Source organism: Typha angustifolia, chromosome 1 (assembly GCF_048772165.1).
Source record: "Typha angustifolia cultivar Huaian chromosome 1, ASM4877216v1, whole genome shotgun sequence".
NCBI classification, from domain to species: Eukaryota; Viridiplantae; Streptophyta; class Magnoliopsida; order Poales; family Typhaceae; genus Typha; species Typha angustifolia.
The window spans coordinates 11,292,650-11,319,087 of NC_133239.1; the positions used below are offsets into that span (position 1 = coordinate 11,292,650).

The 26,438-nt window shown below is 37.0% G+C and overlaps 3 protein-coding genes and 1 non-coding gene across 8 annotated transcripts; 3 read left to right on the forward strand and 1 right to left on the reverse strand.

The window, feature by feature from the left end:
* Positions 1 to 369: 369 nt before the first annotated feature.
* On the forward strand, positions 370 to 450 carry TRNAS-AGA (transfer RNA serine (anticodon AGA)). Its single transcript has one exon. It is a non-coding gene; the product is annotated as a tRNA-Ser (tRNA).
* A 679-nt stretch (positions 451 to 1,129) lies between these two features.
* LOC140762380 (pentatricopeptide repeat-containing protein At5g61800) lies at positions 1,130 to 3,264 on the forward strand. Its single transcript, XM_073100140.1, has one exon. The coding sequence runs from the start codon at positions 1,135 to 1,137 to the stop codon at positions 2,683 to 2,685; it is 1,551 nt and encodes a 516-aa protein (XP_072956241.1). The 5' UTR covers positions 1,130 to 1,134; the 3' UTR covers positions 2,686 to 3,264.
* A 3,089-nt stretch (positions 3,265 to 6,353) lies between these two features.
* LOC140766783 (DNA cross-link repair protein SNM1) lies at positions 6,354 to 15,923 on the reverse strand. 4 transcript variants are annotated; one of them, XM_073106452.1, is made up of 10 exons: positions 15,599 to 15,737; positions 15,251 to 15,516; positions 14,416 to 14,596; positions 14,044 to 14,283; positions 13,818 to 13,962; positions 7,559 to 7,693; positions 7,404 to 7,470; positions 7,250 to 7,327; positions 6,913 to 6,965; positions 6,354 to 6,833 (listed from the first exon to the last, which is right to left on the reverse strand). In XM_073106452.1, the coding sequence occupies exons 2-10, from the start codon at positions 15,456 to 15,458 to the stop codon at positions 6,717 to 6,719; spliced, it is 1,224 nt and encodes a 407-aa protein (XP_072962553.1). In that variant the 5' UTR covers positions 15,459 to 15,516; positions 15,599 to 15,737; the 3' UTR covers positions 6,354 to 6,716. The 4 variants fall into 4 exon arrangements, 3 of the variants coding, with proteins under 3 accessions (XP_072962553.1, XP_072962539.1, XP_072962531.1); XM_073106438.1 differs by having other exon boundaries at positions 7,404 to 7,461; positions 15,251 to 15,912; XM_073106430.1 differs by having other exon boundaries at positions 15,251 to 15,905.
* Positions 15,924 to 19,179: 3,256 nt separating this feature from the next.
* LOC140776326 (probable magnesium transporter NIPA8) lies at positions 19,180 to 26,362 on the forward strand. Of its 2 annotated transcripts, none has more exons than XM_073120022.1 (14): positions 19,180 to 19,452; positions 20,798 to 21,078; positions 23,036 to 23,123; positions 23,222 to 23,283; positions 23,983 to 24,068; positions 24,157 to 24,230; positions 24,377 to 24,479; positions 24,657 to 24,785; positions 24,916 to 25,015; positions 25,123 to 25,242; positions 25,327 to 25,417; positions 25,493 to 25,550; positions 25,762 to 25,861; positions 25,952 to 26,362. In XM_073120022.1, exons 2-14 carry the CDS (start codon positions 20,986 to 20,988, stop codon positions 26,159 to 26,161), a joined length of 1,314 nt encoding a protein of 437 aa, XP_072976123.1. In that variant the 5' UTR covers positions 19,180 to 19,452; positions 20,798 to 20,985; the 3' UTR covers positions 26,162 to 26,362. The 2 variants fall into 2 exon arrangements, with proteins under 2 accessions (XP_072976123.1, XP_072976206.1); XM_073120105.1 differs by having other exon boundaries at positions 19,185 to 19,344.
* The last annotated feature ends 76 nt before the right edge of the window (positions 26,363 to 26,438 follow it).

Here is a 26,438-nt window from a genome sequence, read left to right on the forward strand (position 1 = left end):
TAAAAATTATATTGTAACTTTTTTTTAAAAAAAATAATAAGGAGGAGGACAGAGATAAGAACGAAGAGCTCAAAAAATAGTCATAATTCTTTCTTCACATCCATCATCTAATGAAGAATAATTTTTCCTACAAAATGCTTTATATTTTTGCATATGAATGTGGAACGACATTTTATCATTATTTTGTACTTTATTAAGTGAAACAGAGCTGTAAAAACTTTTAAGAGATTATGTGAGGGAAAAATGATTAAAAAATAATAAAATAAGGAGAAATTGCAATGAAAATATAAAATGAGGTGAGTGCAACCTAAAATATATCTAGTAGTAATCAGAGGATAGAGAAGATCCAAGTGCCCCAACTAATAACAAGTGGTCGTGCCGGAGTGGTTATCGGGCATGACTAGAAATCATGTGGGCTTGCCCGCGCAGGTTCGAATCCTGCCGACCACGTTTTATATTTTACTTTTTTTTTCCCCATTAAATCTATGTTTAACGTTTTTTAGCTCTCAAGACTACATTTACCATTCCCACACCAAAAAGGAAAATGAGAACTTACCGATGCTTATGCCGTGGAAACCTTACCTAGAACGGTATTTATATACAAAACTAGCTTAAAGAAAGTATCTATGTAGTTGCTGTCATATTAGAGCTAGATCTTTTAAATATCTATTTTAAGTTTCTAAGCATATTTCAAAATGTAAATATAAGACTACAGAGATAGCAAGTGACTTATAACTAGATTAATGATTTATATAAAAAAAATTAAATTCTTTAAAATAAATTTATTTAAATATGAGAGAAATTTCTATATAAGTCGGTGAAATTCGTTAACCTAAAAACCTATTTATATAGAAATTTCTTCCCAAAATTTTAGCATACTATTTTAGAGGAGTTAAATTTTTTATATGAGTCAGTGATTATCACGGTCTAGTATTTAAAATTTTGAAATAAATTAGATGTGTAAAAAAAAATTAAGGGCAGAGTTAAAAAATTAAAAAAAATTAAAAATTCGCACATAAGATAGGTTTAAAAAATATATATATCTTATCTGAGGGATCAAAATGTAAATTTCTCTGGTTATATATAAGGCTTGCAAATTTGTAACTTTCTCATGATGGCCCTCTTTCCCTCCACATGCATCATCACCACCTTCTCCTCCTCCTCCTCAACAACAAGAAGCAGAGAAGCTTCAAATCTCTCCACCATCTCAAATCCATCCACGCGAAAGCCACCGTCCTTGGCCTCCTCTCCCTACACCCTTCTTCTTCTTCTTCTTCTTCTTCTTCTTCTTCTATTTCTTTTGTCACCGCCCTCCTCCACGCCTTCACCGATCTCCGCCACCACCTCCCTCCTCCTTCCCCCGCCACCATCTCCTACCCCCTCTCCCTCTTCCACCAAATACCCAGCCCAACCACCTTCCCCTACAACCTCGTAATTCGCGCTCACACTCTCCTCTCCTTCCCCTTCCAATCCCTCCTCCTCTTCTCCCGCATGCGCCGCCTCGCCGTTCCTCCCGACTCCCACACCTTCCCCTTCGCCCTCAAGGCCTGCTCCGCCTTCGGGTCCCTCCCTCTCGGTCAGACCCTTCACTCCCAGCTCCTCAAGTTTGGCTTCGCGGGTGATCTCTTCGTCAGCAACACTTTACTCGCCATGTACGCGTCCTGCGCTTCTGTTTCCGATGCTCAGCAACTGTTCGACGAATGTCCCGTAAGAGATGTGGTCTCTTCTAACGCGTTGATTGATGGGTATGCCAAGGCTGGAGATTTAGTGGTGGCGCGTTACTTGTTTGACGGAATGCCGAAGAGAGATGTGGTGTCGTGGGGCACGCTCTTGGCAGGATACTCACAAGCAGGGCGGTTCAAAGATGCACTTGAGCTGTTCGAGAGGATGATGGAATCGGGGACGAGGCCTGATGATGTCGCGATTGTGTCGGTGCTCTCTTGCTGTGCTCAGCTGGGGGCGTTGGATAAAGGCACAGGTATTCATGAATACATACAGCTAAATAGAGTTACCTTAAATGTGTATCTATCAACGGGGCTTGTAGACATGTATGCCAAGTGTGGCTGCATTAATGTTGCCATAGAGATCTTTGAGTCGAGCCGTCACAAGAATTTGTTCACATGGAATGCCATTATTGTCGGACTTGCCATGCACGGGCATGGGGAGCTGTCGCTTGAGTACTACGATAGGATGCAAGTTGTAGGTGTTCCACCAGATGGGGTGACCTTCTTGGGCGTCCTGGTCGGATGTAGCCATTTAGGCCTTGTAGAAACTGCGAGGAGACTCTTCGGTGAGATGGAGACAGTTTACGGGGTAGTTCGGGAGCTGAAGCATTATGGTTGCATGGCTGATATACTTGGTCGGGCAGGACTTATAAAAGAAGCAATGGAGATGATAGAAGGGATGCCAATGGAAGGCGACACTTACGTATGGGGTGGCGTGCTCGGGGGTTGTAGGATTCATGGAAATGTAGAGGTTGCAGAGGTTGCAGTTCAGCATCTGTTGGAGCTGAACCCTGAAGACAGTGGGATTTATTCTATCATGGCTGGAATTTATGCAACTGCGAGGAGATGGGAAGATGTTGCAAGGATGAGGAAGCTGATGGATGACAGGAAAGTAAGGAAGAATGTAGGTTGTAGTTCCATTGAGGTGGATCAGATTTGTGATGTTTTAAGTGCAGGTTGATGCGGTTGCCTGCGAAATGCTTACAAGACTCGCCCACAGCTAAATTTTGACGATAACCACAGTGTACCGTGGAGTTTGCTAATAAGCCAGAGCTCTTAGAAACAAGAAGTAAACAAAAAGAGGATAGTGAGACGTTCGACAGTACTGGAGTTGGAAGTGGAAACACAGATTCAATTGCTCAAATGAAGATTTTATTACTTTAATCCAATGTTGCTAACAAAATGTCACTATAAATAAGAGGGCTATACAAAGATATCAACCAAGGAGAAATGTAAAAACGTATCTCAATGAGATTATCCCTTCAACAAATCTGGTTCTAGCATCAACGACGACAAGCCGGCACATTCCTGGTAAGGGAGAAATGTCAGAAAAGCTCCCATCTACTACTCACATGAAATGCTAGATATATGTAAACCTATGTATGCAGTGTGGGTGTGTCTTTTCTCTCTCTGCGTTTGTGTGTGCATGTCTGCTTATGTAAGAGTTAGACCGGGAACTTTCTTTGCAAGAAATTTATCACTTTCTTAGCCATTTGCTGCAAATTGCGATTGTGAAAAGTTAATCCTAACATGGAGAGAGGAAAAGTTGTTACTCTCACTTTATTTCATCTTAACATGAGCTATTCCAGATCTCAAAGTGCATTCAGTGGTCAAAAAGTTGTTAAACTTTTGTCAAAATTTTCATGTAAAGGTTGCAGTTCAACTCTGTATATATAATGTGTGTGTTCATCCTTCTACTGCCTGGATGAGATAGTTGCTCCAAAATCTCATGGAAGGGAGTTGAACGGAAACAAGTGGGGCATCAGTCTCCTGCCATTCACCCAATAAACTTGTTCCAGAGCTTGAAACCAGATAAAATGAATAATTGTCTCAGAAATAAATTAAAAAAAAATGTCTATCCTATCTTATCAACCAATGGAAAGGATGTCTAATGGAGAAAAAAGAAAATTTAGTTCTCAACTGCCATGATCAGTTCATAAAGAAAAGAAAAATATCTGCCAAATCCAGTAGTACCATATGACCAAAAATGCACACTCCACTCCATCGCCCAATAAAGTACCAGTGTCATTAAATCTAGTATAGATGCAATATGTAATGTAGTTTATGATTGAAACCTTGCTCATGTTGATGTGTGTAAGGTGTAAAGACCATTATCAAGAAATATAACATACTTTCATAAAAATAAAAATAAAAAAGAAATCTAACAAAATATTGCAGAACAGAAATAACCAGCAATTCAGAGCTCTATATTCAGTCTAAGATAAATATGATAAACATACAAATCGATATATAAACAAAAGAAATATCAATGTGAAGCAAGAGTAGTCAGATAGAACAAGAAGTTACTGTCATGCATGAACTCCTACTCTATCATGTAAAATATCCTAGAATACTTAGTTTATCAGTAAAATATCTTATAAAATAATACACAACTCCAGCAGTATGAGTTGCTCTCGAAAACTCCAGCATTATAAGCAATTTACCATACAGAAATAACATCATACGTAATGTTAATGTTAAAACTGCTGGTGGGCTAACCAATCTTTAAGCTGAACTCTGAATAAGAAAAAAATTTAGACTTATATGCTCCACAGTCATCTGCTCAAGCTGAATGTGAGCATAGATATCCTCTGCTAAAGCCATAATGTCACTGCACAAATGAAGATAAACGACTTTCATTTTAGACTTTCCATGTGCATAAATTTTGAAAGTTTGCAATAAAATTTGACAGAAAATTTGATCCTAGGCCTCTTTCTACAGCATCCTCTTATTAGAGAGTATTTGACTTCTGAGGGCTGCTTTATTTAGGGTATCTCAACTCAGCAAAAGATCCTCTCAAGAGAGTATTTGACTCCTGAAGTTGCTTAAATAGGGTATATAAACTCAAAGAAAGATAAGATCGCTATAGAACATTCAAATAAATGATACCAGAATACCAGAGTTCTGAGAGAAAAGTTCTCATCTCTAAGTTGCAACGAGTTAATTAAATTATTCGATTTTCTTTAAACAAAGATGATAAGTTGGTATAAAACACTTAGTAATAGAAATAACATAAAATAGTTTCATTTGACAAAGTCATGTGAGATTCTGTTCTTATTTTGAGTTGTGAATTAATAGTATTTTTTTATGAGAAAGCACGTCCGGAACCATTAATGTGACATTATCTTGGAAATAGTCTGAAGCGGAGAGAAATTGGTGTCATTAAACTAACCTTTGTAGATAATAATGAAATAAAATCAAAGGATCTATCAAACAGCAGGTGCATCACTAATTATATAAAACTACCCTGAGAAGAATGGAGAAAATCCAAAATCCCATCCGAGTGGATGGAGAAAACTTTTCGATCAAATATCCTAGTAAATATTCCATGTGGATCTATCTTTATATGAAATGGGAAAGATTGATTTAAAGTGAAGTTGGTTTCAATCTTATTTGCAGAAGAAAATAAGTCTACATTCATACCATGCCCAGATGTGCATAAGAAGCTGCAGAGGGACCTTTTACCACAGATCTTAAATTTTGATAATTCACAATTTCACTCATCCAAAGAAAAACTACTTCACAGAACAATTCAAGATCCATACTACCAGAAAAACTATAATTGGAGATTTTGGATTTTCTGAATTATCTTATAATAACAATCTTCTATGAGCATTTACCACTAGAAGAATGAACGTAGCTACTGGCAACTGTATTTAATCTTGTTTAAGGGAGAAAGAAACAGATGTTCTTCAGTAATTAAAAATTTAAAACCAAATATGGTTGCCCATTACTCATACTCCTAAATTCTGTCTCCAAGGGAGATGAAATTGTAGTGGCTGCAGTAAATGATGAGACATATAAGAAGGGCTTCTTCTATGTGTTCGTGTAACAGTTCAACATAGAAGAGAAGAACAGAACATATGGATGAGTAGATCTACATCCCTCTCTCCTAGTTAGAAATTCACCAAAACTGAAAGGAAGTAAAAGGCAACTGTAGTAGGCTACTAACTTTTTGTCGATATTAACAGTCAATATTACTGTAGATATGTGAGAATATTTTTTTTTTCATGGGAGATAAAGGAAGTCAGAGGCAATGTAAGCAGAAAGTCAAGTTTGTGAGAAGGCAATTATATACCTATAAAAGGGAAGTCAATTTGCAAGCATACAAAAAGAGGACAGTTTGCAGAATAAATCTAAAACATATGTAGTTATTTGTAAAGAAACCTTACAGTTATTTGGGCTCTTCCTCCTTTATCCTATATATATATATTGTCCTCCTTTATCATATTCCCAAATCAATTTTTCTAGTATTCAATCAATTATCATCCTTTCCTAAGGGAATTTTCGTCCAATATATGAGAAAAATAGTCCAAGTAAATGACAGACGATAACATTTTTGTGAAGAGGCTTCCTGATATACCTTTATTTTGTCAAAGAACACCTTCAATGCTCTTGTTTTCTAGATCAACCAAATCAGAAGAAAATTAATATCTAGGAAGGAAACAGTATATAAAAAATAATTAGATATTCTAGGTATTTTAAATTGGGCATTTTTTACGATTTCTTTAGGAGGAATGTAATTACTAATCAGCAATTGAATTCACCAAATAGAATGTAGTTGAAACATTGGAATCTCCATTAAGGAGGTAAATATTGGAAATACAAACAAGAAATTCAACTGACAAATTGATGTAAATGAAGAAAGCATCTTCTGTAGATATACAATTACAAATTCAAAACTGAACTACAATGTGATAATAACAATACAATTTCCAGGAAGGAAATACCAATGAGAAATACAAATAACAAATCCAAAGATTAATCTGATACAATGAAGAATTCATTTCTGTTAGACAGTAGATTTCATCATTCAAAAATGTGTTAATTATTGCTGTGCAGAACAAACTAGCTGTTGCAGCAGACCCATTGGCAAGCAGCTTATATATTTCACTAAACTTACTGGAAGGTACTTGGCCAGTGTGATCTTTAGTATAAGATGGCAACAAAGTTCTTCCACTTGTCAAAAACAGCTACACACTGAAGGCACTTTCAACTTTTACTTGTGCCTGAAATCTTCAGCCACTCACTAAAATATGCTTGCATTTTATCACGATTTGCAGCATTGCCAACATTAACAGTTGGGATTATCTTATCAGGTCTCAGAAACTAGTCAAAAGAATGGGGATCAAAATGGCAGAATATAGAGCTGAAACCAAAATTTCTGTCACGAAGCTTAAATTGGTACCTTCACAAAATCTTTTAGCTCTGTAAAACTCGAGTGTTCGCTGTAAGGAACACCTGCAAAAAGCAATAGCTAAAATGAAGAACCCAATGAAGAAACAAAGACTCGAATTTTTAACTAAAAGTTCTGTAGCTAAGATATAATTTGCCTACTACTCCCTTTCATCTTACCAGTTCTCATGATCACAATCAATTGCATAGAAAGAGAGGCCTTTTCTTTTGGCCCTCCATCAAAATATTTGTCTGATGCTTGTGGAAAATAGAAATGTACTCTTGAAAAGAATAAATACATTTAAGTGAAGCAAAATAGTATTTAGACAAGTTCAAGTCATACAACGTACCATAGATGGTTATGTTGTCTTTAGAACTTGGTTTGATTAGCTCAAGCTGGTTTCCAGTAGTCCCAGAGTATGTCCAACCTAGAGAGGCAATGAAAAGGTACAAGAAAATATGCAACACAAAACTTGATTTCCAGGAGCAAGATTAATAATTCACCTGTGGGCCGGAAAGCAAGGACGGCTGTGAATCTTTGGTTAAAAGTCCCTAAGTACTCCTTCAGATTCTAAAAATACAACCGTTATAGATTGACAAGAAGGCCCTACTGACTTGATAAACTCCATTAGCTAATGCAAGGAAATTTAACACCAGACCTCATGCCGCAAGAATGAAAGAGGTAGGACATGGAGCGGAGAACTCTGGCCACATGAACAAAGCCTTCCAGACAATTCAGGCCAGCCAAAGGACTGAAGAATTCGTCTCCTTGATGCATTTATGTATATAGGGATCTACACATATAAGAACTTTACTTTGAGAACTGAAAATGCTAGACTCCATATGTATAGAACTCTCACAATGAACTACGAGAATAATTGTGTTTGTAGCAAAGCAACTCCAACCAACCTACCAACTGCAAAGTTAGAATAAATCTTAGCTTTAAATTTTCAAGAACCAAGTAATAGCGTTTATAAATCAGTTAAATGTCAGAGTTTTGTATCTTCTGACTATTTGCATCTACATTCTTGCAAGATTACCAAAAACATATAGGAGCATCTTTTCACACCGCTTTATGTTTATTATGTGACTAGAGGAGGACATCCCGGTATGTGGCCTAGGCACCAACATGTGCACATGCTAATGCTGTTCACTAGACACCCGGCCTATGCCAAGTGTGTCTGGTACAATGCTATCAAGGATACAGCAGTTACCTGCTGAAGAGAAGAGATGAATTACTGTTAGAATACGAAAACTACTGTTTTCTAGCAGTTCACACTTTTAAGTAATTGGTGAGTTATCAATTACATCTTTCTACTTCCCTATAACTAACACCCTAATTTTGTCTGTATGGAGAAATCCTTATTTGGCTTTATTATTATTTATGCATTATTACTTTAAACTTTTGTTTCGATGAGGAGGGAATCAAATGGATGCCGACCATGTTGGGCCATTTTGTTTGAGTTGTTTCCAATGTATAACAAAAATTCACATTTTGTTGCAAACTCATTTGTTACGGTTCATAATTATGATACGGATTAGACCTGACCAACCCGCCTCGAACTTCCTGGTATTTGAACGTGGCGTTCGAATGCCTACATTGCATTCGCATATACGGAGGCACTATTTTGGCCATTCGAACAACTTTGTAAGACTGGATTATTTCGTATTAGGGTTATTTGTTATTTTTGGACATATAATTAACCTCTAGTATGTCCAATGATAGCTATTTTGATATTATTGAACATTTGGTATTTATTTTGCATTTAAGCTTAAGCCAACCTTCTCCTTCCTCCTATCTCCCCCTCGGCACCACTTTGAGATTCAACTTAGAGCTGATGTTACACCTCCATCGCTGGGGAGATACGCCTCACCTTTAGGCACAACAGCAGAAGGGTGCGACTTGATGGCATTCGGCCGCACCACGGAGTTACCTTGCAGCCGCTACTTAGCTTGTCCAGCACTGTGGACTCAACTTACAATGCAACTAGCTCACACTGAGCTTGAGGAGACACATGAGTCAAGTATACCTGATGATTTGGCTTGTTTTACAAGAGCTTTTAGTCCTCTTTGAGGAGCTGAAAGGGTTGCCACCAACGCATGAGGCAGACCATCACCTAGAGATCATGCCAGGCGCTAAGCCAGTGAACGTGAGGCATTATCACTACCCTCACATTCAAAGGGAAGAGATCTCTAAACTGGTGACCGAGATGCTGGACCAGCGGATCATACAACCCAGTCGGAGTGAATATTCTTCACCCGTGCTACTGATGAGGAAGGACGGGAGTTGGCAGTTCTATGTAGACTACCGGGCACTGAACTCCATCACTATTAAGAACCAGAACCCTATTTCGATCATTGAGGTATTAGACGAGTTGGTAGGCACCTCCTTCTTCAGCAAATTGGATTCAAGGGCCGGATGCCACCAGATCCTAGTGTACCCCGATGATGTTCACAAAATGGCATTTTGGACTCATGATGACCACTGAGTTCCAGGTTATGCCGTTTGGCCTAACGAATGTACCAACGACTTTCTAAGGCTTGATGAACGATATCTTTCATCCCTTGCTTCGTCAGTATGTGTTTGTGTTTTTTAATGATATTCTTCTCTATAGCAAATCTTGAGATGATCACTTGCAGCACTTGAGAAAGGTGCTGAGTTTGCTAAAAAAATATGAACTCAAAGTCAAAAAATCAAAGTGTTTATGAGAAGAGCAATAGATAGAGTATTTGGGACATGATTTCAATAGGTGGTGTGGCCGCCGACGCTGAGATGATACATTGCATGGTGGAGTGGCGGAAGCCAAAAACGCCCATGAATTGTAGGGTTTTCTCAGTTTGACAAGATACTATCATTGCTTTGTTGCTGGATACGGAAAGATAGCCGACTGCTCTATTAGGAAGGATGATTTTTTGTGATGAGAAAAGGCTAAAACGGCTTTTGAGAAGCTCAAATTAGCCATAACCGCGGTCCTTGTTCTCGCCTTGTCGGACTTTTTCAGGCGATTCCTCATCAAGTGTGATGCATCAGGGCTGGTACAGGAGCGATGCTGATACAAAAAGAAAGACTAGTGGTATATTTGCGCAAAGCCTTATCCAAGAAATCGAGACAGTTGTCCACCTATGAGCAGGAGATGTTGGCGATACTTCACACTATCACCAAGTGGCGTCCTTACCTCACTGAAAAACACTTTGTGATCCATGCGGGCCAGCAGAGTCTTCCGTACTTTTTGGAGCAGCACGTATACACTCTCACACAACAGAGATAGCATTCAAATTGATAGGATATGACTACAAAATGGTGTACAAGAAAGGAACAAAAAATCTGGCTACCGATGCTTTATCGCGCAACCCGGCGCCAGCCAAACTTGCGGCCTTCTCCGCTCCTACCTTCCCCTTCTTACAGGGCATGAGGCATGCAAGTATAGCTGGCCAGTTTTATTTTGAGCTGTTACAATAGATCATAGCTGACCTAACGTGACATCCGGAGCTTGAGGCGCACGATGGGCTAATTTTTTATTGTGGGCACATCAGCGTGCCCACAGACTTGGAGGCGCACCACCGACTGTTGGAGTACTTCCATGTGACACTCCAACAGCAAGCCACAAATAGGTGTAGAGGACCTATAAGCAACTTTCTCAAAGTTGTACCTATATAGGAACAAATGCGAATGTAAACATTACGTCAAGAAGTGTCAAATCTGTCAACAAGCGAAGATGGAGTCTCTTAAGCCAGCTGGGCAACTCTAATCATTGCCAATTCTAGAGCAAATCTGGAAAGACATATAGATGGATTTAATAGAGGGGCTACCTGAGGTCCGAGGATATTCAATGATTTTGCTAGTTGTGCGACAGGATAAGCAAGTTTGCTCACTTTTTGACTCTAGCACATCTTTTTTTCAGCAACGACAGTTGCTAAAATTTTTGCGAAAAATGTACTAAAGCTCCATGGGATGCCAAGGCCGATCATCTTCGATAATGACCGTATTTTTATCAGTGACTTCTGGGTGAAGTTCTTCAGATTGCAGGGAACACTGTTGATACTCAGTTCGACCTATCATTCACAAATAGATGGCCAAATCGAGGTAGTCAGCCAAAGCATTGAGCAATATTTAAGACGCTCCGTGGCGGACCGATCGAAAAGGTGGTTGTGGTGTTTGCCTTCGGCGGAGTGGTCCTATAATACCATCTACCACCACAATATTTAGATGACTCAATTTGAGACGGTATATGGACAAACGATCCCTGTGTTATAGACATACGATAGGTTAGCAGCCGCAGATAAGTCGGAGGCAAACTTGGAGCTAATAGATCGGGATAAGACATTGAGACTACTTCATGAGCACATCACTACAGCTCAAAGTCGGATGAAACATGTCTATGACCATGGACATTACAAGCGTAAGTTTGTAGTGATTGATTGGGTCTTTGTGAAAGCGTAGCCATATCGTCAAGTGGCATTGCGGCATGTACAAAACCAGAAGTTGTCCTATCGATTCCTCAGCCCATACAAGGTGTTTAAGCATATTAGACCCGCAGCCTATCACTTGGAGCTGCCTGAAAAGGCATAGGTACATCCAATCTTCCATGTCTAAGTTCTGAAAGCTAGGATCGGACCCGATCTAGCCATTGGAACTAACTTACCAAAGCCTATTGAGAAGCATAAGACGTACAAGCTTAGTATGAATCCTAGCCAAGCAACGACGACAACATGATGGGCACTTGGAGACAGAGGTTTTGGTGGAGTGGCTAGGGCAACCCACGGATGAGGCAAAGTGGGAGATAAATAACTTAATGGACCGATTTTTTCCCACTTTGCATCTTGAGAACAAGGTGAGGAAAACATGATAAGTTGTTGCTATCCGGATTATAATACGGATTAGACTTGACCAACTTGCCTCGAATTAGATCATTTTTTATTTTTGAAGAATAAGGATGTGGATGTATGGCTAGCCCCTATATATGTTGAATCGGAATCACTTTGGTATTATTGAACATTTGATATTTGTTTTATATCTAGGCTTGAGCCAAGCTTCTCCCTCCTCCTGTCTCCCCCTCGGTACCCGCTCTAAGATTCAACCAATGGCCGAGGTTATACCTCCGTCGTTTCTCCCACCTCACTCCAGTGACCAAGTCCACTTGGAAGCCCCCTTCTTCCCCTTCAACTTGTTCAAAGTACTAACACATCCATAATAGCCAACTTCCACTTCCATAACCCTACCCACATCACCAATTTTCATCTTCCACGTCCATTCTACCACCCCTGACATTTGATTAGTATTTCTACCATTTCTTTTGATCTACTTACCTAATTGAAAAGATTTTGGTGGCGTTGGATTTCTAACTTCTAGAGGAACAACATATCTAAATCTCATATTATTTCAACGGTTAGATCAATCCCTATTGTCTTCGAAAGTTTTGTGATAATTTCTGTCCAGCACTATAACTCGAATTGAAATCATCTTTCTCGAGAGCGATTGTAACATCATTCAACAAAAAGAAGCAATGATCATGTATGAGAAACAATGTGATAGAACTACAATAGAGCTTCTTAATTCGAGTATAATATCATGTATACCGATCTTCAAATTTTCTCACGTCTTTTTCACACTTAGAAGTTATGATAACTGAGAACATAGTGATAATAGTAGATGAGAGGCATAATGTGATAGAGCTGAATGCAAACACGGCTTCTTAATTCCATTTATCATATCAAATGTTCTTTTCTTCCTTTTGTACATCTTAATTTCTACATAATCTTATTACATACTATTTGCTACATATCATGCATATTTCTGTTATAGTTCTATTTTTCAGCATTTACTCCCCTATAAAATGAAAAGTAATATATCTCCTTCAAGTATTTTATAATATTTGAAAATGTAACATCAGCAGCAGCTTAAACTCAGCATATGTAACCCTCTAAAACTTCAAAGGTTACATAAAATTTTCTATGTAAAGATAACTCCTTAATACGAGAAACATGAATGCAAAGTCAAATTGGATTTATATGAAAAATAACACATGTTGAGTAGTATTATGCAAAAAATAAAACATTGGAAAAAGGACCTAATAGAAAATTATCTAGTTAAGCAAATTTCAATCATGCTAATGGTCTTGTTCACTAACCAGTCAAGCTTAGGGGTGGCAATCAAGAAGGGTTAGCCATGTTCGGATTAGGCCATAATAATGGAAACACGACACGACCCGTTTATTAAATGGGTCGAAATTTCTAAACATGACTCGTTTATTAAATGGGTTACACAGATCATAAACGAATTATCGGGTGGTACATGTTATTCGAATTTTTATATGTTATTCGAATTTTTATATGTTATTCAAATTTTTATTAGTTATTCAGATCATAAACGAATTTATTCGAATTGTAAATGGATTTATTCAATTTATAAACAAATTTTTGTGTGTTATAAATGAGTTAATCAGGTCATAAATGGGTTGGTCGGTTCATAAACAAGTTATTGGGTCATAAACATGTTGGCGGATCGCGCCATAAACAGATTAATTGGTTGAGATAACAAACAAAAAATACAATTCGTTTAATAATCGGGTTAAACGGGTTAACCCATTTATGACCCAAATCCTATTATATTAAACTCAAATCCATTTAAAAGCCAGATTATTTTGTCGGATTATCAGGTCAGATTAATTTTTCCACCCCTAGTCAAGCTTAGGCTTGTGCATCAAAGTGAAAAAGGAAAGTAAAGTGAACCTGCCAGGGAGTCCTTATTCGAACATATACCAATATGTTGATAAGCACAAAAAAGATGCGAACAACTTTAGGAAGATAAAACGTCCATCATTTAGCATATATATTTTATATAAACCTTAGCACCTAACAGTAAGAGGAATTTTAAACTTATTGAGTATTTCCAACTATAACTGGTCTGCAAACACATACCTTTAGATATTGAGAAATTGCAACAAAGACATTTTCCTTGCCAATACTATAAGCTCCAACAATGACAAGGGTTTTCGGCTGTTTCTTTAAATAGTTACAAGTGGTCCTTACGACAAAATCCACAACATCCTCCTTAGGTGGGAACCTGGGAATAAAGACAACTTTCACAACAATCCCTGGAAGGAAAGGTGCACTGCAGAATTAAAGAAATATTATATGAGTTCACCTATACTTGGGGTTTAAATATGTTGTATCCAGATAAAGCACATTAATGCGGTAATTGAGAAGAAGCGGGTGGGAGTGCATCACTTTAGATGCCCTAAAATCTCCAGTGTGAAGATAGGTTGTCCCATTGGTTAAGCGGAAATGGAGTAGAGCTGCACCAGGACAATGATTGGCTTCCAACATGGTTACCTTGATTCCCTCGATTTCATATTCAGTATCAAGCTCCAGAGGACAGATGTAACTGAAACAAAAAGGTTGAACCAAATTATTTTGAGATTAGAGGACACTCAAATATCACATATTCTGTTATTATAGGAAAGACGCTAGTAAACTGTAACCAAAACTCTTTCAGTAACACTCAAATGAAGCATACAGTGAATCTACTGAGAGACACAATGTCAGCAAGCGAGCTGTGAGTGCAGTGCAATAAATAGGACCATGGGACCATCTCTTGCTCAAGCCACCATAGTGGTCATAATGAAAGTGACTCAGAAAATATCCTGAGCATCCCTCAATTCGTCCATACCGAAAAGCATCTACTGTAAAAGGTGTGCCTACAAAGTTAAATGACATTAAGGAAATATCAGAAAGTAAATGAGAACTTTGCACATCCCAAACATCAATTGTTTATAAGAGAATACAATAGGTCAATAACAACAAGCACTCAGACAAGCCTCTATTCATATTATGGGTTAGATGTATGCCAGCAAGAGTCAAGCAAACCTGTTCTTTCAAATTATTTTAAGAAATCAACAAAGAGTATTCTGGGCAAGGGAGCAGAACCTGAGAAAAGCAAACAAGCTTAAAGATGCACAATGTGGAGAAATGTCTAATGTATTCTACAATCATATTAGATAATAGAATAGGACCGAATCCAACATAGAGTCATCCACATTCTCTATTTTCAACCTTATCATTCTATAGATAACAAAGTCAACCAGAAGTAGTAAAAATAGATAATAAAGTCAACCAGAAGTAGTAAAAAGTTCCTGTATATAGGCATGAAAACTGTAGATTCACAAAAGAAACTTGATATCTCTTTTCAGTACAGCCATCTCATAACTATGTAATCCCCACTAATGCATGCTATTTCTAGTCAATCTATCATCATAACTGGACCACAATGCAAACTTTAGATATAGACTTCATTTTGATTGAGCCACCAAAAAGAAAATAATCAACAAGATACATCAAAACAACAATATCACCTGGCAGTTTCTTGTAAAAGGGGCAAATGCGAGGACGATCAGACCTCGTCTCAAACCCTTTCCTTTTCGATCGAGGAAGAACCTTCTGATCCACACGATCCTTATCCGCGGCACTTCCAACTGCCGTCTTTCGTCTCTTTCTCCCCATAGAAGAAGCCCTCGATCCCGATCCCACCTCCTCTTTCTTGGGCTTCTTGATACCCCACATCTGGAATAGGCTTCTCTGGACGAGGCCCCTCTTCCTCTCCTCCCCCGCCTCCACCAAGCTGGACCAATCAGTCCCGCTCCGGTAAAAATCGGCGGAAAAGCTACTCGTGCCAACGAAGGATTCGGAGATCGCGGTGTTACCTGGATGGTCATCGCCATCGTCGCCCCCGACTTCGTCGGACGAGGAGGAGGAAGCAATGGGGAAGCCATTCTCATCGAGCTCCTCGAAGAGGGGAAGAGGTGAATCAACGCCGACTTCGGAGTCCATCGAAGGGGGAGGAGATGAGATGCGAAGTCGCCGTCGTTGTCTTCTCCTCTTGCTTTCGATTAATGAACGAATCGAGCTTTGAAATGGGCGGCGGGAAAGATATGGGAAAGGCCAGAGAGATTATAGGAAAGATTGCGATTCACGAATCACGATTAGGACGCGTCGAGAAATTTTGCTACGTGGTGAGTCCTTGTAGGCTTATAGCTCACGAGGATGCCGAAGCGGGTTTAGCTAGTATATTTTGGGTGGGTCGCGGAGTTGGAAAGTTAGAATCCAATATCCGACTCTCTTACTAAAACCTTTATTATTTGAAGAAGGAAGATCTAGATTGGTCAAAACTCTTCAAAAGTGACCTATTTGGATATAAATTTCATATTTCCTGCTGAGACGTATATATAGTTTGGTCAAAAACTCCATATTAGGATGATGATTTGGTTCTTTCGTCGTACTCTGATATCTATGATGCTTTTGTTGGCTTTTACAAGGAGTTGTAGCTTAAGGACTTCGATGTCCCTCAAGCATCAGTTTACTGATATATTCTTGTAATTTAACATCCCACCTGCAATGATGAACTACTCAGGCGGTTTACTATTGAGAAGGTTAGAAAAGTCTTATAGTCTATACTGACCAGTAAAACTTTTAGCCCCGATGATTTCTAAGTTGAATTTTACAAACATTATTGAGATATTATTGATGATGATTTAGTGGCTTCTTTTATTGATTTTTAAAACTCTTCCTTTTTGCCAAACTATTGGAGCCAAACCTATCTTTTATTTATCCTAAAAAGGATAACCTGGCTAGCGTGGTGAACTTTAGATGTAGTGGTATTTATAAATCATCATTAAAAATATATAATTGTTGTTATATAAGAATAAATAGTATCGTGCGTAAATCATCACTAAAAATATAAAAATGTATTCCTAAAACAAATGTAATAGCAATATTTCTTTATATTTTACTACTTTATTTACTTATGAAGGCTATTATATCTAAACGTAGTAGTAAAATAAAAAAGTAGCTACAAATTTAAATTTTGCTACTATATGATTTTTATACTAGCAAATATTCTAATCAGCTACTAAAAATTTGTTACTAAATATATAATTCTTCTTATAGTAAGATTTATCTCACTCTATAATATAAACTATAGAATCCTAGCTAAACTAAATTGTTGGTTAATTAGTTAAAGCCTCTCCCACCTAAGTTGATAAGTTTTGAGCAAATAATTTTTATAATCGGTAGACACATACATAATAATATTGCTATTGTGCATGAGATCGTTACTTATATAAATTTCTCTAACTGTAAAAATAATTTTATGATCATTAAAATGTCCAATGCTATTGTGCATGAGATTGTATCTCCAAGTTGTCTCAAAAATTTCTTTGGGACATGAACAATTCAAGTATCGGCTTTCACCTAGTTAGTTGAGATTATGTTACCAAGCCTAAAAGTAAGAGAGGTCTAACTATGAGGGATATGTATAATACTCATGTCTCCTTAATGCCTAAGAACATCCAACATGTCTCAATGGCAGGCATGACCTTTGGATTAAAAATTTGACGGCTCGCGATGGTACTCCCCACCCTTGGGTTTCTAGAAATTCAAGCACTATTATTCTAATTGACATCTTATTCTTTTTGCCTTAAATGAATTAAAATGTGTATTTATTAAACTAATTAGAAATAACCTTTCCATGAATATTTAGAAGGATTCTTAGTTGAGTCATGTTCCTCTTGACGGGTGGCTGACCTATATTAACTTGTAATTAAAGCACTCCATTACATATGTTTCCCAGCTCATTGTGAATAGCCAGTAGGACTATGAAACTGTTATGACCATGTTTAGTCCTTAACACATCGATTCAATCCTTAGTATCAATCTTTTCATTCAGAATCTTGATGATATGTGGATTAAGACTTATTAGTTTCTTACCGAATACGCCTCATCTAAATCGGCTTATTAATTTCTTAAGTCTCCTAGTGAGATATCTCCATGCTGGGATGGCTGGAATAAGATTTGGTCTCTTCTCCCTAAGATCAAAGTTTTCCTATGGAAGATGGTTTAGAGCCGTTTACCTACTAAAGCCTACTTATTCTCTTTAAGATTGACGTCGGATACTAGTTGACATATGTGCTCTATTGCGATAAAAATTCACTATCAACCATCTTTTCTTTAATTATAGAGTGGCATCAAATCTTTGTGACTCTCTAAAAGCTCATCTAGCAAATTATGTCAGTTAAGAGGAGAGATAGTATACTGATTTTTAGATGCATGTGGGTAACGAGTTACTGAATTCTGAGAAGACCTAGGTTTAGTGTTGTTGTGTTGTTCTACTATAGCAAATATGAAAGTTAAGAAATAAACTCACATCTTCTAATAAGAAAAAGCTTCAGAATGTTTCGTTTTGAACTATAGCTTTTACGAATGAATATTATATTCAACTATATGTTTGAAAAATAAAATCTAGCCCAACACCCGCATATGTTAAATGGGATCCCCCATCCCTTAGGTGGATTAAAGTGAATTCAAATAGTTCTTTTGTTAATTGATCTGTGGCTGGTGGGGGACTTCATAATCCAATAAACTGATGATCGTCATCTCATTGCAGAGTGCAAATATGGATCCTACAAATCGATACTTATCGTAAAAGTAAATGCAATGAAAGAGACTCTTATCTGTATAGTTCATAGGGATAACTCAAATATATGGCTCAAGTCTGACTCAACTATCTTGATCAATATTTTGAAAGATTGTCAATAGTTTTTGTGGTCTATTTTCTCTATCATCCATGTCATTAAAAATCGAACTAACAATTTCAACAATTGTAAAGTTACTCATATGTCTACTTCTCGTCAATGTAATCTTACTGCTGATTGGCTCGTAGAAAAAAGAAAAATCATTGGCTTCGGGTGTTCTTAAGAGGAGAATTTTCCTTTAGAACTTGTTCAACTTTTGGTCTCCTATTCTGATGGAGACTTTTGTACCGAGTTAACTACTAAACATAATTTTGTTCCTTTAAAAGAAAAACTCTATTTTATAAATAATAATATTTTGGGTTAAATATATTTTATCATCCTGCTTAAAATTATTTAATCCATGTGCTTCAAAAGTTCTCAAATAAGTTAATAAGTTAAATGTACTTATGATTAAAGTAACACTGTTAAATTTTTTTTTTAACTTATATACATAATATGCATATTGTACAGTAAAATATATTTAACTCTAATATTTTCTATCATTATTTATTACCATCACCGGCATGCGTTGCGTATTGTACACTAAAATAATAGTCAAACGATTCAATTAAGGCCCATAAAGATGGAACTAAACTGACAAAATAATTGATAGCTAAACAGATAATAAATAGTTTAACGACTTTTAGCGAGAGCACGTAACCATCAACGAATAACGAAGAGGGTGGATTCGGATATTTAGCTCGCATAATTAAAGTTATTCGCATCATAACCACGAATTTTGAAGGTTGGTCGGTCTCGCACGCGTCTCCGTCTCCGTCTCCGTCTCCGTCTCCGTCTGCCTCTCCGTCTCCGATCTCTTGTCGTCGACCTCAGCTGCCTTCGCACCCTTCTCCTTTCCCTTTCTGGGCGAGGAAGAAAAAGTAGGGTTTCTTTTTTTCGTTTCCTCTACGTCTCCTCCTCCTATTAATCGTTCTTTGATCTATCTCTGAGTCCTCGATAAGGCGGATTCGGGGGTGGATCTCTCGAAGGTAGCTAAACTCCCTCTATGCGATTAATTTTTAAGTTTCATGATGCTCTGCTATGCTGTTTTATCCTTTGATTTCAGAGTTGGATCTCGGTTCGTTTTTTGGGTGATATAATGTGATTGTTTTTGCTTTGTCGATCTTCTGTGTTCGTTTTCTGAGATCTCGACGAAGGATCTCATGAGATCTGTCCATGATTTACTTCTTGTTGGTTGCTTAAGAGTAAAGATGGGTAAAGTTTCGCCTTTTATCTTTTACGTGATCAGTGTCTGCTCTTCTAATTATTGTCAAAGCAAATTCTTATGCATCTAATATTAAATGAGACACATCCGGGCAACTACATTGTTGTTTAGATTCAGAGATTTTGGCAGAAGTGGAAGATAGATTGCAATCAGTTTTGAGAAAGAAAGGGAATGATGTAGTTAGGTTTAATTTCTGCAGCCGATTCTTTCCAACACTCGAAAGAAAAAGGAATAACAAAATATGAAGTGAAGAGGAAAGTTCATGTGACATCTTTCTTGCAATTTGTCTATATCCCTCTAGCATGCAATGGCTGTCAGTTAGTCTCTCATCAGTTCTTATTCCATATCACTGCAATGCTTTTAGTCTTCAGGGAACCTTCATGTTGAATACTCTCTTTTTTCCCTTCTATATGCCATTTTTCTTGTAATCTACTAGTTTGTGATGCTAGTTCCTAATTGTTGTCTATTTAGTCATATTGTTTTATTTATGTCGTACTACGACTCATCCACTCCCAAAATTCTTAACTTAGCACCACTAGCTGAAATAAAATTCCCACCCTTTGGCTTCCAATAAAGTTAGGTGATTAACCATTTGTGAAGGCCTTCATAACTGATGCTCGTTTCTCTTGTCTTTGGACTGGGGTTTCACATAATTCATTGTATAGATCTCCATTATTTTGCAACACCAATATATTATACCCAAACGCTTCGTTGTTTTTAATTTACATCCTTTTACTTGTCTGGCTTTGTGGTACCTAGCAAAGATGCACATCTTTGAGAATGCTCACATTATGTTAGACATTGTAAATATAGAGAAGAAAATAGATTGACATAATAACTTATTAGAAAGCACAAAATTACAAAATCCATTCTAGCAGAATTTCTCATAATCTAAATTTCTATTCCCACAATTATGGACAATCTAACCTCTGTTCCATCTTTTCATTTTCCTTCATCAAATAAAAATTATGTTCATGTGCAATTTAAGCAAAGTCATACTATTTTATGGTGATTTTATATGGGACCTCAAATTCATTAAATTAGATTCAGCTAGGCATGCTCCAGATGTAGAAGACTTGTGGATACACTGATTCTTTGGAATTGTGCAGGTTGTTTCAACTTTCAAGCTATAGACTGTAGATTGCATATATTTTCTTGATGAAGCTTTGTCAGCTACAATGATGGAAAGATAACTTGCAGCTGAATATCACCTTAAGATGGAGTTGTTGGCAACAAAAAACTTATAGAAAGAACATTTCTTAACCTATCCAGAGGAGATCTTTAGTCATTTTGATCCATGGGTGAGTGGGTTATTGGAGCCCTGATCAACATAGTTGGGAGTATTGCCATAAATTTTGGGACTAACCTTCTAAAATTGGGTCATGATCAGGTACTTAATTTTTTACTTCCTTTTTGAATTTCTTGCATGATAAGTTTTTCTTATGTGCTTTACTTATTTCATCATTTGGTATATCAACAAAATTTCTTTTGCACTCTGCTTCTCAAGTTTTCTCTGAATGACTTAAAATGCATGCATTACCTTGCTGTTTCATTGGGTCGGGATTTCTAAACGATTTAAACTGCATTCATGGTTCACTATAATAAATCATGTTTGCTAATAAACTTGTCACAACGTGTAGTACACAATTTTGCTCTAGGTGAGTTCAACCTTCTGTATTCTGGTTTCACTCCCTTGCTAAGTGGTTTATAGGAAAATAAATTAACCAGGCGGGAACATGAACTGATCTTGAAAATTGCTCTCATTCCTCCAAAATTTTCATAACAAAACATTGATATTTTCCTTTTCTCAGTCACTCTATTTTTAGAAACAAGTTCTTTTGCTCAAGTAATATGTTACATTTTTTTTCCACCATGTATTATAACCTTAGAAGCTAGAGGATGACTTGAGTGTGAGCAGCAACAATAATGAAATTAATTGTATTGGTTCCTTTCTGTAATAACATAGTTTCAAGTTTCAGCTCGTATAGAAAATGAAACATTACATTAAGTTTTGTTGGTTTTCTATTTTTATTGAATAGTCTTTTTCATTTATTTTTCAATGCATCACATAAGACCTAATAATATTTAAGCAATGAGGTTGATGTTGAATTAGGTACAAATTGGATTGAAGTTAAAATCAGCTTTGAAGCCAAAACTTTCTTCAAAAAAATGTTATTAGGTTTCTTTCGGTTGGATGCTAGTTTTGGGGGGATAGTTTGAATGGATAGGACCAAAACTCAATGAAACATATCATTTTTGGATTAAACTTCAAACCATGGTTGTAACTAGAACTTTATTGGCTTATTTGTAAACAAACTTAGTTACTTCCCATTAGGTTATACATAGCTTGTCAGGATTGTCGTGTCGAATGGCATGAAGCATGCTAGTAGACACTTGTCTTGCCGGTGCAGTATCAGTATGTGGCACAAGGGGTGTCATATGACACCCCTCCTCTCCTCTTGGCAGCAATTCGCTGCTGCAAAGAAGCTTCTAGAGGCTAGTAATGGCGGAGGATGGTCACAGGCATTTCTAACCAGCGGAGAGGTGGAGGAGATCATGACAAAGAGGATTGGGAAGTTGTAATGGCGGTGAAGGGTTGAGGTGATGAAGTACTCAAGTGAATCATCTTGTAAAAAAATTCCGCTGTGCAGATCCTATATATCACAACTTGTTTGCCTCATCTTATCCATAGATAGGGCATAACGATGATCGCTAAGGAGCGAGTAGGGCAATGACAAGGGCTGCCTTTGTTCTTGCGGTGTGGTTGGCAAGTGTCGCTGCACATGTCGTGCCAGCTATGGACAATTCTTGGCTGATGCTATTATTTCCTTGACTTTGGGCAAAACAAGTCAAATTACTTTCCAAATTAATCCAAATTCTAAAAGGATCACAAATTTCAAACATGACATAGCTGGTTGACATACGTGGCTAGAAAGCCAATTGTATGAGTTACACATTCTCTAAACGTGATACATATAGTGCTTTGTAAATCTGCTTAATAAGTCTAAGCAAGTGAAAAGAGGGATATTAGAAAACCTTCATGAAAAGTAAATTAGCAAGAAAATCCTTTTCTGTTAAAGAAGAAATGGCTTAATTTTCTTCTTCATTCTTCTTATTTTTTACTCGTAAGAAACCAAGTATATCTTTCTCTTTAGCTCTGTTATGTACTTGACTTCCCATAGAAGGGAAAGAAAAAAAGATATATCCATCGGCATCCTCCCTGCAATTAAGACTTGAGAAGTAATAAAGTAAATATACATCATATGTGCATATGCTATCCAACTTTTCCCTTGGTCCATTTTGGCATGTTTTTTATCGTTCTAAATTTATAATAATTTCTTTGGTAGCGAGAGAGGCTCTCCATACTTTGCAGCGATGAAGGCAATGACAAAATTACTCTGAAGCCAATTATACATTTTCAGACATGGAGAGTGGGTATATTTCTTTTAATCCAACATACCATTATTACCACTCATGGTTACTGGAAAGTTAAAAGCAATTTATTTACTTTGAATGCTGAAACTTTGATGCAGGTATACTCTTTTTTGCTCTGGGCAACTGCCTTAACTTCATTTCCTTTGCCTATGCAGCGCAGGTTCTCTTACATATTTTTCTCTTAATTTATAGTGTGCAGATAATTGTACCTTCTTAACATGACTAGAAGCTGTATCATTCATTCCAGCATCAGAAGTAATCATGAGCCATTATGCATTATTGCACTTTGGTCTATCAAACATGCATTTTTTTTATTGATTTATTAGACTTAAACTGAATGCTTACAAAACAACTATGCCAAAAAGAAAATATATATCTTCTAAAAGGAAAGAGAGTTGGTCTTCAGGGTTATTGTATCACTATGCAACACGCTAATACATATTGAAGGACAATTGATGATGCTGTCTTAAATATCTCAGTTGTATCACTATGCAATGCACTAATACATATTCACTTTGCAAACAAGCTCGTTGCATGGTCTTGTAGATCACAAGATAGTAAGATATGCCTGGTGACATGTTTAAGTATTTAGGCATGTTGTTATCAATTTTTTGTTGTTCACTTCTGATGTCTATGTGCATCTGAACAACTCAAGTTATTAAGGTTCAAATAATCTTCAATTTCTCTTAATCACTGTAAATAATTTTGAAGCTTTAATTTCCAAAGAAAACAGTATTAGTAGAATGTACTCTTGAACTTCACTTTACCTACTATATTTCTGTTCACTTGGAAGGTACTGAGCTTGGTCCTTGTTTTCTGTTCTCTTTTTGTGAAACTGTTTATTATTCTTCCATTGCAGTCACTTCTTGCAGCTCTGGGCTCGATTCAGTTTGTATCTAATATTGCATTTGCTTACTTTGTATTAAGTAAGACAGTATCCATGAAGTAAGCTCTCTTCCTTGCAATTGTTATAGACCATCTGTTAGCACATATACTTAAAATCTGATCAATGAGATTTTAATTTTCTTTTCAGGGTTATTGTAGCGACAGCTTTTATTGTTTTCGGTAACATCTTCTTAGTTTCTTTCGGGAATCACCAATCACCTGGTATCAACTTAATCTGTGCTTATTTATGGAGTGGTCAATATTATAGATCTCAAAACACCATTAAACCAGACATACCTTTCAAGGAAGATTGATCAGTTCTGGGATCTAGAATAAAGTTGCTGAATTCTTCAACTTCTTTTTTGCAGTTTACACACCAGAGCAATTGATCGAGAAATACAGTAATTTGATCTTTCTTCTGTATTGCCTGTCTTTGGTGTTAGTGGTTGCTCTCAATCAGTATATCTACAGGTGAGACAGTGTTCATATATTTAAATGTATCAACTAACACAGTGGAGGCCTGATACTTTTTAACTTTTCTTTCATGTTGGCTTCCACATGTGGCATGCCTTCAGAGTGTTTCACCTCTATAAGAGTATATTATTTGCACCAACGGTGAACTTCCTGACAATTAAATTGCATTAACAGGAGAGGTGAAGCTAATCTCTCAGTTTGTGGGCATGATTTTAGTGCCTATTGGCACACGTTACTGCCATTTTCTTATGCCATCGTTTCTGGTGCTGTTGGATCCTGCTCGGTATTGTTTGCAAAATCATTGTAAGTTGATCAGCTATAATGGATTAAAGTTTTTACACGTGATAGACGTAACAATTTGTTTTCTAATTTATCTTTTCTCTGACATGCATTTATTTTTGTCTGTTTTTTTTAAAAAAAAAATACTATTCAGGTCTAACATGCTGAGGTTGATAGTTGGCAGCAACTATCAGCTGCATAGCTGGTTTACATATTCGATGCTTTTACTATTTTTCAGCACTGCCGGGTTTTGGGTAATATCGTGACGCAGAACAATAGTATTTGATCATTCACTTCTTGTTTAAGTTTTACCTAAAGCTTTTCAGTTCAACTTGTCTGATTAGTCTTCTCTATATTGCAGATGACAAGATTGAATGAGGGGTTGTCTCTATTTGATGCAATTCTTATTGTGCCGATGTTTCAGATTGCATGGACCTTCTTCTCCATTTGTACAGGATTTGTGTACTTTCAGGAATATCAAGTGAGCATTTATTCATAGAGATCTCTAACACATCTTCTCCTTAATTTCCCTTCTGGGATTTAAAAATTTAGATTGCTTTGACAGGTATTTGACACACTAAGAATAACAATGTTCCTATTGGGTATGATGTTTGTATTCATCGGCATCTCCTTGTTAGCACCTGATGACACGAAAGGTATTACAGCTAATATTCCTTTTAGTGCTCTTATAATTGGAAATCAAGCTCAGTTCATGAATATTTTTTTATCAGCAAATGACACAAAGGATTCTTCCATCACAAGTCAAGGTCTTGCAACTGATCTAAACAGGTACTTCATAAGTCTTTTATGGTCCTAAATTGTTTCAATACATAGGTGATTATTTGAATATCTATACTTTCATGTCTTTCATCATGGTTAGTTTTTGTTACTCAATGAGATGTGGATTAATCAGATTATCAGCTTACTAGTGAATACATCCCTTTCTTGTATAATTTCTTACTTTCAATTAGAAATAACATGAAAGCTTATTGTTTTGTAGGCTTTCCAAGATGCAAAAAGAGGAAGCTGAAGTAATTGATATGGACACCTTTGTGCATGCACTGAAGGGGAAGGCAAAATCTATATTAGTGAAGGCAAAGGTGCTTTGTCTAGGAAGGAGATCAATTTTTGCAATGTCTTTGATTGCGCTCTAGAAGTTCTCTTTTCATTTAATCTGGTTTCTACTGCAGGCTGCTTGCTCTGTCTCATTAGGCCTAGGTGAGGAGTCAATTAGTGCTTCCTCAGTACTTGTCATGCCTATGGTCTCTTCGAGGACAACAGGGTTTAGAGGAGCCATCTCTGATCGGGCAAAGTTCATTCCTTTAAGAGACTCTGATTGGCACAATACTACTGATGAAGATGACGCAGAAATGCAGGATACAAGATCTTTACTTGCATAAAGCTGCAAGACTGACGGTAAATTTTGTTGTTTCTCAGGAAGATGCACATTCTTTACTTGTATGTCTGTATACCATGAATGTATAGATCTATAGTTCTTTCAAGATGTAATTCTTTCACTGTCTTTGCATATATCCACCCGTGCCAACGGCTGCAGGCACAGTGCCTGGTTTTGGATTACTCATTCTACCCAATTCTTAACATTTTCAGCTGCTTTATGGGTTTCCTGAAGTATATAAATATATATATATATATATATATATATGAACACTATTAAGA